This window comes from Monopterus albus, unplaced genomic scaffold (assembly GCF_001952655.1).
Source record: "Monopterus albus unplaced genomic scaffold, M_albus_1.0 scaffold98.1, whole genome shotgun sequence".
NCBI lineage: Eukaryota > Metazoa > Chordata > Actinopteri > Synbranchiformes > Synbranchidae > Monopterus > Monopterus albus.
The window spans coordinates 1,589,003-1,599,010 of NW_018127978.1; the positions used below are offsets into that span (position 1 = coordinate 1,589,003).

General features: G+C 46.7%; 1 protein-coding gene across 1 annotated transcript in view; it reads left to right on the forward strand.

Annotated features, from left to right (window-relative positions):
• The window catches only part of stil (STIL centriolar assembly protein), a 13,649-nt gene that overhangs the window by 1,702 nt on the left and 1,939 nt on the right, over window positions 1-10,008 (forward strand). The window contains exons 2-14 of the mRNA XM_020609084.1: window positions 476-583; window positions 1,760-1,875; window positions 2,012-2,199; window positions 2,645-2,895; window positions 2,982-3,065; window positions 4,515-4,601; window positions 4,711-4,858; window positions 5,002-5,102; window positions 5,375-5,477; window positions 6,959-7,756; window positions 8,104-8,203; window positions 8,355-8,556; window positions 9,859-9,949. Coding sequence (XP_020464740.1) covers window positions 476-583; window positions 1,760-1,875; window positions 2,012-2,199; window positions 2,645-2,895; window positions 2,982-3,065; window positions 4,515-4,601; window positions 4,711-4,858; window positions 5,002-5,102; window positions 5,375-5,477; window positions 6,959-7,756; window positions 8,104-8,203; window positions 8,355-8,556; window positions 9,859-9,949 — 2,377 coding nt within the window. The remainder of the gene's footprint in view (window positions 1-475; window positions 584-1,759; window positions 1,876-2,011; window positions 2,200-2,644; window positions 2,896-2,981; window positions 3,066-4,514; window positions 4,602-4,710; window positions 4,859-5,001; window positions 5,103-5,374; window positions 5,478-6,958; window positions 7,757-8,103; window positions 8,204-8,354; window positions 8,557-9,858; window positions 9,950-10,008) is intronic.

The window sequence follows — 10,008 nt, forward strand, 5'->3', positions numbered from 1 at the left end:
TTGCATGAATGTATTTCATGCTCTTATTGCTTGTAGTGGAAAGTATGATATAGAACTGAAACAGTCAGTAGTTAGAAATGCCTGCTTCTGAACATTATACTAGATTAGTTTAGTTTAGCATTTGCTGGTTTCAGATTCAGTAAACTGAGAATTTGCTGCTTTTGTCTAATGTGACTCTGAACAGGTGGTTGATGATGGACACATCTTCATGTATATGAAACAAAAGAACCAATGTGAAAGAGTACATTTAAAAAAAATTGCTTCAGAATTCCTTAAGAACTTATTGTGCATGTGGGTGTAAAATATTTCTGATTGTGAAGTGTTTGTAGAGTGTAATGGGCAATTCCAGTATTTCTGCCGTGTTACAGATCTCATACTTGAGCGGATCAGGAAATACCCATCAAGAATGAAGTAATTTCTGCCTGGTAAGCAGAGTTATTAAATTATTACCACATCATGTTTTCTTGTTCTACAGAACCCCAATGAACTCTCTCACTCCACTGAGCTTCCCCAAGTCCAGATCAGCTCTGTGGGATGGCAGCCCTGCAGGGGAGAAGGTCCGCCTCCAGCTCTGTTCACACAGGTAATCGCACACCTGCTGACCGGTGAAGCCAGACACAGACCACAGTATCCTGTCCCCAATACTGGTCAGACCACTGACATGGGCTGTGAGTCAGCTGACCCCATCACTTATCTGTTGTACAGTCCAGTCCCATCATGTTTTAAACTGCTGTGTAGCAGTGACCAGTGGAGCATGCTTTTTTCTTTTTTTTTTTTTAAATAACAAATGTTTTTCTTCTAAACGCCCACATGGTCCCAGAAGAGTCCATACCATGTGCAGGGCCATGGCGATACATACACCTTGTTTAAGTCCAACTGTACAAGTGAGGTTTTTTTTTTTTTAAACTTGATTTCAGTTAAGTCTTTTTTAGTAACACAGCTGAAGTCAGCCTCACATCTTGTGCACTGACCGATAGGGCAGAAAATGACTAAAACTGTCTGAGAACCTTTTGAGGAGGTTAGAATGAAACATTGCTTTGTGCCTGAAACTGTACCAGACAGTTCTGAGTGGAAGATGCTGACTGTCTACAGAAGGAAAGCTGCTGTTAGCTCAGAGATGTGGGCAGAGCTGTGGACTGATGAAGCTGTGAATGGTTTTCCACTTGGATCCAAAGATGAACTGATCTTGCCCTTAATGCTTGTCTGTGCAACATGCTGCCAGTCTGACACAGCTGGTTGTAGTGAGAGTGAGAAGGCTTGTCCAAGATGACTGAGTTTATGAGTCCAGTTCTTTTAAACTGATTTGGACCCTAAGGTGCCTGTAGGAGTCCTTAATACACTTTGGTTAAATTCCTTCAGGGTCTTCAGTGCATATATGACACGTGTGGGCTGCTACTTGACTGGTTGGTGGAGGCTACCAGCCATGAGGTGGTAATTCTGCTTTGGATTAACATTCTTACTTGTTGAATATCAGTGGATCTCTTGGTTTGGCTTGTTAGTTTTTATGCTATCATTCAGTGTGTGGGGAGCCTTCTGTGTCTTCAGCTGAGCCTGTGCTGTCATTTCACAGGTGTCCAGCAGCAATTTTTCTCTATGTAATCTGTTATTACTCTGTAGAAATGTGTTCTCTGCCTCAGTGCGGGGTGTACATCCTTGGCTGGCTGTAAACTGGAAGCCCTTCTGTGCCCCCTGCTACATCCACCTGTTGTTGTTGTTGTTGTTTCCCGGCTGTGTCAGCAGACAATGTGTCTCGCTGCAGGAAGCCTCGGTTGGTGCTGCTGGAGAAAGCTCTGCGTCTGGCTCAGCGTCATGTCCGTCACAGCAACAAGCCCTGCCTCCACTGTTTCTTCCTGGGATCGATGTCTGTGGACTCAGGTCAGACTTCACCTGCATGTCATCCTGAGCTCTGATTGGTCCGGTGTGCACAATATAGGCACAGTAATATCTCTCTGCATCTGCATTCATTCACATTACCTCTGTCTTCTGGTCTCTGTGTGCTGCTGTGGTCCAGATGAAGAGGGGGTCACTTTGACTCTGGACCGGTTCGATCCGGGTCGGGACCAAGCTGGATCCTCCGGCAGGGTTCCCTCTGCTGCGTTGCCTGGAGATGTCCTAGTTCCCTGTTTGTTTTCCACCCAGACTGAGGTGACTTCTGATGCTGTTGTCCAACCAGAGGCTGAGCTCCATCACTGCTTCAGGGTAGGTTTGGCCCAGACCAGTAAGCTAAAGCAGGGTCTGGATTCACATGCATTATGCTGAGTACACCACATTCACTGTTGCTGTTGGTCTCTGGATAGGATTTGTGGGAATAACAAACAGGGAAAATCTGGGGTTTTTTTTTTTCTCAGCAGCACTTGCACTAAATGTTGCTACAGGTTTCAGCTTCAAATACCTGTTGACACAGACCAGATTCCAAAGAACTGCTGAGATTTTAGATCGGTGTTATGAACAGATTTCACACATGAAATGGGGGGGGGGTGCTTGACAGTCTGTAGCATCTGCACATTGACCAAGTCTTCAGCCTGTAATCAGATCAAGTTCTCCCAGCTTCATTAATACATTTATTTGTTGCACTTGGGTTTTTTCTTTCTTTCTTTCTTTTTTTTAATGTACAGTTATAATTGGGTCTAAATCTGTGTCTCAGGTGCTGCAGCAGTTTGTGAGCAGCAGACAGACCCTGGATCTGTCTCAGCTGTTAAAGGTCCGAGGTCATGTTGTATGCTCTCAGCAGTCTGACGCTGCAGCGTTCAGTCTCAGTTGGTCGGCTGTGTGCCCGGCCATCATCGTCGACGTTCAGCCGGTCCGAGCCGTTCCCATCATCCCCACCGCTCTGCTGAGGAATTTGACCAGCATCAGCCGGCTGCCGCTGCAGCACGCCGCCAACCGTCAGAGAGGGTGAGAATGTGTGAGCTTGACCACAACATGTCAGGATCCTTCTAATGGAGCCTGGTCAGAATTCAGCTGCTGTGTTTGTGTTTCAGGTTTCTGACCATGGAGCAGACCAGGAAACTGCTGCTGCTGCTGGAGTCTGATCCCAAAGCCTCAAGCCTGCCGCTAGTCGGGCTGTAAGTCCTGCACTTTCATTTTCTCAGTCACTGTGGAGCAGTCAGGAGAGAGCCTCACAAAGACATGTTGATAGTCTTTCTGTCACTGATCAGCACAGTGTGTGTTGGTGCTTCATGATACAGCAGCACACATTTTAGATATATTTAGTTTGACATGTGAAAATTCTGTAATCAGCTAAAACAGCCTGCGTCATTCACGCACAGTAAATCTATGAGACCTGTACTCCAGTCTAGACTCCTGCTAGCAACAGTTGATGGGAAGCTCAACAAGTCATAAAGGGAAAGTGTCAGTTTTAGCAGAAACCTCAGTGAACAGCAGTGACTGAATCCTTAAGTGGATAATTTATATGTGGGTTTAAATGCAACTGTAATCTGCAGCACACCTGTTTTTTAATACTGTCATGGCAAAACACAAAAGCAGATATCAAGGGTTGACAAGGGCAGCAATCCAGTGGTGTAAGAAAACCTTGCAGTTCAAGGGTTGACAAGGGCAGCAATCCAGTCGTGTAAGAAAACCTTGCAGTGGCCATTACAATGGGCTTCAATGTGCTAGCACACTCAGTATTTGCAATACATTTTCCCAGTATTTTACATTATATCTCAATTTAAGGACAAAGGTCAGTTTCTCCATTTGATGCATTACATTAACAGTTGCAGTCCAGTCGTCCTTCGTTGGGGAGCTTGGTTGTAGCCATTTACCTGTGATAACTTTCTGGCTGGCAGCCACAAGTATTTGATAAAGGTATTTGTCCTGTGGCTTGAGATCATTTGATATTTTGCCCAGGTATAGTGTGACAAACGCAGTCAGCTCACCAGAGACTACTAGTCTTCTCTTGGTAATCACAGTTACCTCGGGGCCTCTTTAAGGTACATTTAGCAGCAGTACCGGAAGATGTACTCCGATTCTTTACTTCAGTAAAAGTAGCAATACAACAGTGTAAAAATACTCTGTTACGAGTTAGTGGCTTTAGTCTGGTTCTCCCATGACTTATTCCAGTTCTCCAAACCAGACTCCTCCTCCCATTTCTGTCTGATATGAAGAGTTGTGTGGTTCTTTGATTTATTTATTTATTTTTTGTATTCTTTTGAATACTCAAGATATGAGATGTTTAGTGTCCTTATTCTTACAAGACTCCACAAAATTATCAGCCAAACTGGGGTCCACTATCAGCTGTTTGTTTGATTTCCTTATTAAGATAATCTCTTACCTGGAGGTACCTGTACAAATCTATCAAGGCTATATGTATGTGACAGCTGTCTGTAAAAGCTATTGTTTTTAGTTATAGTACAATAAGCTGTTAGGGAATCCCTCTCCTGTACGTTTCCTCTGCATCTCTACTGACACTGTCAAATGTTAGAAGCCCACACACACACACACACACACACACAGTCACAGCCCTCTGGTCTTTAGTTTTTGTGGTGTTAATTATACTTCCTGTCCTGTGACAGCTGGCTGAGTGGAGTCACCCACATCTACAACCCTCAGGTGTGGGCCTGGTGTCTGAGGTTCCTGTTCAGCTCCGCCCTCCGGGACAGGTGAGTGAAGGGAATGCTGCTGCTGATAGGCCAGAGGTGGAGCTTAAAGATTCATGTTTATGTTTTCAGTTAGAGAGCAGGTAACAGGGCCACCTCTGCTGTTTTTCAGAGTCTTGTCAGAGAGCCGCTGTTTCCTTCTCGTGCTGTTCGGTTCCACCCACAGAACTCCTCAGTTCTTTAAGTGTCGAGCACCTGGACCAGGACCACAGCTGGACTACCAGCTGCTGACTGCCTTCCAATCTGTCACACTCTACCAGGTAACACACCTGACACTGCAGGCTAAGCTGCAGCTTTTCCAAGTCTTGCTATTTTTTCAGAACTTCTTTAAAGTCTCTCGGTGATGAACTGGTGATTTAATTATTGATCTCCATGGACTGATAATGAGCACTGTGGTTAGCAGGTGGCGCCGGTGGACGGTCAGACCCTGCAGTGTGAGCTCAGCTCAGAGGATCACAGCCTACAGATGGAGGTGTTCAGAGAGGCTCAGAACTCCTTCAAAAGGTACCAGAGTTTAAAGCAGCTCTCTCACATTTGCACAGCAGTGCACATGCATGGACTTCATACCAGATGTTTAATTTATTAAGTAGTTTAAAAATGTGAATCACTAATGCAGATGGTTGTCAGTCAGCCAGAAATAGTGTTTCTTTTCTGCTATTCTAGGTTGAATGAGTGCCAGCAGAGGTTAAGAGTCATTTATTCAAAGAAGACCGGACTGGCGTGTGTTCTGTCCCCCCTGCTGCAGTGTGACTCTGAACTGTCCTCTCTGTTCTCAGGGCCCCCCCGCCAGCTGCCGGTCTGTCTGTCAGTGACCAGGACTCAGGGGTGGAGGACCTTTCACCACGACCGTCTCCCAGTCCGCACGCACCTATTCAGCAGGTCAGTCACAGGCTGAGTGTGCCGAAGATAGTCGCAGGTCAGGAATGTCGCACACTGCCCCTGAGTGTGTCTGTTACTGTTTGTGACCGGGACATCAGAAACACACAATGTTGTCAGGAGGCCGTACTCTCAGGCTCAGTGATGCTCACAACTAGGATGTAGGCTGTGTTTGTATGTAGTGTCTGGCTCGTTCCTGCTTCTTCCAGCTGAGGAACACAGCTAAACTATGTCCCGTCATGTCTCAAATCGAGATGGAAATGATCATTTGGGCTTTTGTCTCACCCTGATTAGGTGACTCAATCTCCTCATTCAGTCTCAGTAAACCACCCCTGGATCATTTACAGGTGGTCCAGAATACTGTAGCCAGTATTCTGGACCACTGATCTGTCAACACTGACTATACGTTGTGGCCCAGATCAGTCAGTCTGCAGAGAGGGCACTGAACCCATGTTGCAGCACAAAGCTGTCTGTCTTAACTGATGTGCTGCGATATACTACAGAGTCGGTTAAAATTTTGTCAAGCTAACATTTGACTGAGCAGCCATGTTGAGCCGCTCAACTCTGTTCACTCCCACAGAAAATGTTTCTCTTATGGAAGAATTTGGGAACATTATACTGTGAACAGTCATGTTGTAAAATCCCAGTGCAGTAAGGCCTGTAGCTTCTCAGCTATTTAGTCAGACACAGGAGAGTTTGCAAATGGAAACAAAGACAGCAGGTTAATACACTCTGTAAAAACTCCTTCTCTTCTCAGGAATCATGCCACAAAGCTGTGAACACCACTCAGTATGAGCTGTGTTTGCCTCTTTTTGTTGGTGCTATTTGTGTCACTGGAAACATGGCTCTTAATTGAGTTAGCCTGGGAGTGGGGTGTGTCACTTTTTAAGCTTAACAAGTCCATCTTTAGTTTTGTTAGACTGTAGTAGCTGATGTCTTCACCTAGACAGTGGCTGCAATGCTGGTGTCATTGTTCATATGCTGGCTTGTCTACTTTGTGTTTATGTGGGGGAAAGTTGTTTACAGTTCATTGTACACCCTGTAAATGTATCATGTTGATTTATTCTGTACTCACTCCATTTCCTGTCTGTCCGTCCTCTGTTGCTCTTCCTGAGGTTTCTTCCACTGATCAAGTTCAAGAGTCTAAAAGCTGCAGGTGCTGTCTGGCATACAGATTGTAAAGGTCCTTTGAGGCAGGCCTGTGAAATTTGGCTGGAGAACAGTATGTGTTCTTCCGTGACAACCCTGGAGAAAGTTAGAATATAGTTGACTATGAGATTGCAGCAGTAACGCTGTGGGTTTGTCTGGCAGATAAGATCTGCGAGTTTCTCTCCACAGTTATTGCGGTGATCCATACTTTGTTCATCTGACTTTCTGCCCAGGCACTCCATCGAATCTCAGATAGGTAGCATTAATGTCTGAATGTGTACAGAGCCAGTGTAGGAGCTGAACTCAGACTGAAGTGTCTTCATTTGTGGTTTCAGACTCGCAGAGTTCAGCCGTCTGTTCCCGAACTCTCTCTGTTGATCGACAGCAGCTTCAGCTCCAATCAGAACACTCAGCAGGACCCTGGCTCCCGCCACAGACTACCCCCACCTCCTGCAGCTGACAGGACGTCTGCTCCTCCAACTGGAAATACCTCCTCCTCAGTTTCCAGACCTGCTCTTCCTCAGCTCCACAGCACCCCCAACTGCAACGTGCAGCAGCCATGTACCTGCTTCTCCACCCACACCTACAACTGCACCCCCATCTTCTCCTCACCAGGACTTCCCCCTGCTGCTCCCCCACTGTCCAGCCTCCAGTCTGCTGCTCCTCTTTTTTCCCATCACCACACGCCTCCTCCTTCCAGAAACCACCCTACTCCTCCTTGTTCCTCCACCCATGTTGCTCCTATGTCCTCACCTCACCCAGCTCCTCCTCCCTCCACCCCAAAACCTGTTCCTCCATCTTTCAGCCACACTACCCCTCCTCTTTCCTGTAACCCCTCCTCTCCTCTCTCTACCCACCACCCCTCTCTTCTCACCACTGCTGTTCCTCCTCCCTCCCCCGTCCTCCCTCCTGCACCTTCCTGTCACTGTACCCACCCTCCTCCTCCTGTCCCCTGGTGTAGTGACTCTCCTTCTCCCCGCCCCTCCTGTCCAACAGATCCTCTGTCTTCCCCCTGGCTCCCTCGTCCCTCTTGTGTCAATCAGTGCTGTGGTCAGGTTGGGGCAGTCGTATCGTCTGACACCTACCAGCTCCTCCTCCATCAGGACCGACAGCTCCGCCTTCTGCAGGCTCAGGTATCAAACACCTGAGAGAAACCAGTATTTCCACAGACTTGAAGCTGCCCTACTTAATGTCTTTTCAGCCTGGAGGGTCCAGGGAGACTCAAACCGACATCCAAAACTACTCCTTTCCACTCTGCCACTGCTGTCCTGTTTCCTGACAATGCGAAATGAAGTACAGATGCCCGATTGGGACAAACTGTACAAAATGCAGCCTCTAGTCTGAAGCTAGCATTAGCTGACTAATTAGTCAGCCAGGGCTTGTTAGTCAGCTGATGTGATTAGTAGCTCTGAGCAAGATTTCTATCAAAGCTGATGGCTAAAAAAAAAAAAACTTTTGTGATGAATGTTTCTGTCTGTAGGTCCAGATGTTGCTGGAAGCTCAGGGGAATCTTCAGCCATCCAGTCGGCAGGTTGACACTCAGTCACCCAAGAGCACAGCTAGCGTCGCCGTGGAAACAGGTGAGACTGGTTACTGTCAGGACAGCTGTGTGATCTTGTAAAGACTGGTCACGGCTGGGAAGGGTGTGCACACCCATCCCAGCCATGACCACGTTTAGGGGTGCACAGTCAATCACAGGTTTTGCTGTTCTGCGCTCAATGTTGTTTCCAGGCGCCAGTTTGTTCTGGGGGGATCCGGTCCAGGATGTACAGGCTCCTCCTTCCTCCTCACCTCCACCTCCCCCCCCCTTGTCCTCACCCAGATCCCCCTCCCCCTCCTCACATGATCTTTCTGTCATGAGACCAGTGGGTGGAGCTGTGGACAGTGATGTCACAGGTCAGGTGGCTCGCTGCTCGCCCCTTGGGCAGCACAGGTGAGACTTGTCATTTGCAGTGTGAACATCGTATTGACATAATGGTTTTAAGGATTGACATATCAGCGGGTGCTCAGACTGAGTCCAATAAAACAGGACTTTCTGCGTTTCAACACTCAGGGAATGAGGGGTTGCAGGGGGAGTGTTGTAAGCGTGTCCAATACGGCCACATTGTGACGATTTTGGCGTGAGCAGCTTCTTTCACCTTTTCCAGCCTGAGAGTTTGTTGTGTTTTGGTTAGCCATGCTGCTAATGAGGCCTACTCTACCTTAGCACCAATTTTTACAACCAGTGTGTCGGCATTGATGATAAAAAACAAAACAAAAAAAAAACGACATTTAACATCTAGTAACTAATGAAGAGGCATAGCAAGTCGTTGTAGTGAATTAACTGTGGCCCAAATTCAAGAGAATTTGGCAAAGTATGTTACACACAAGGAATTTTTTTCCAGTACAGAACCAAGGCAGCCATCTGTGGCACCAACTCACACCGATAGCTCTAACCATCGGGGGCAACTTGGGGGTTCAGTGTCATGCCCAAGGACACTTCGACACATGTACTGCAGGCACCATGATTCAAACCTCCAACCTTCCGGTTGGGAGACAACTGCTCTACCCACTGAACCACAGTCGCCCCCACACCTATGTTTCAACCAGCCACCTACGTGACTGGTCAACGCAGTGCCTTTGCTGGATGATGTCGGCATCCGGTGCGGCACAAGTTGAACCAGATCCAGTCTTGGTGTCTGTGATTTAATGCCCTACAGGGCATGTGTCATTTTGCCAGAGCCCCCTTGCAGTGTTGGTGCCGGCTATGGTAAACGCAGTGCCCCAGAGAAATGAATGGAGAGGGCTGTGTTTTTCCACACCTTTGAAAATCAGTCTGAACGCCCGCTACTTCAGCTTGTCATTTCAGCTCCAACATTCACTGTTCAAAATGTCCATAACTAATCTAATCATAACACGCAATATTCTGCCAGCTGCTTTCTTCATATTATAATGTTCTCAAAGTCTCATCAATTTTTCTACAAATGTTGTCTTCTTTTATAAAAGTGACTTTTTGCTTCTAGAAACAATTTAGTTTTTTTCCATAATAAACTTTGCCAGTAGTTGTTGATTTCTTTTTCTACACCAGGTTTTCATGACATTTAGGTTCATGTTCCACAGAGGAAGTCTTTGTTTTAAATACCTGCTTTAGGAAGGACAGTAAACAAGGAGCTACATAGCTGTTGTATGTACATAACAAACGCATGTTCTTAAGACTCAACTCAGGTTGAAACCTTTAACCCTGTGTTTGGTTCAGTGTCAGTGGTGTGCAGAGTCCAGCTCCAGGAGAAAGTGTGAGCATGTGCAGACCTGTAGATGACCAGCAAAGCTTCTACCACAACCTCATGGTAACACAACAGCGTGCCCTCTGCACAGGGAGGCAGTCTGACACATAAGAACATGACAC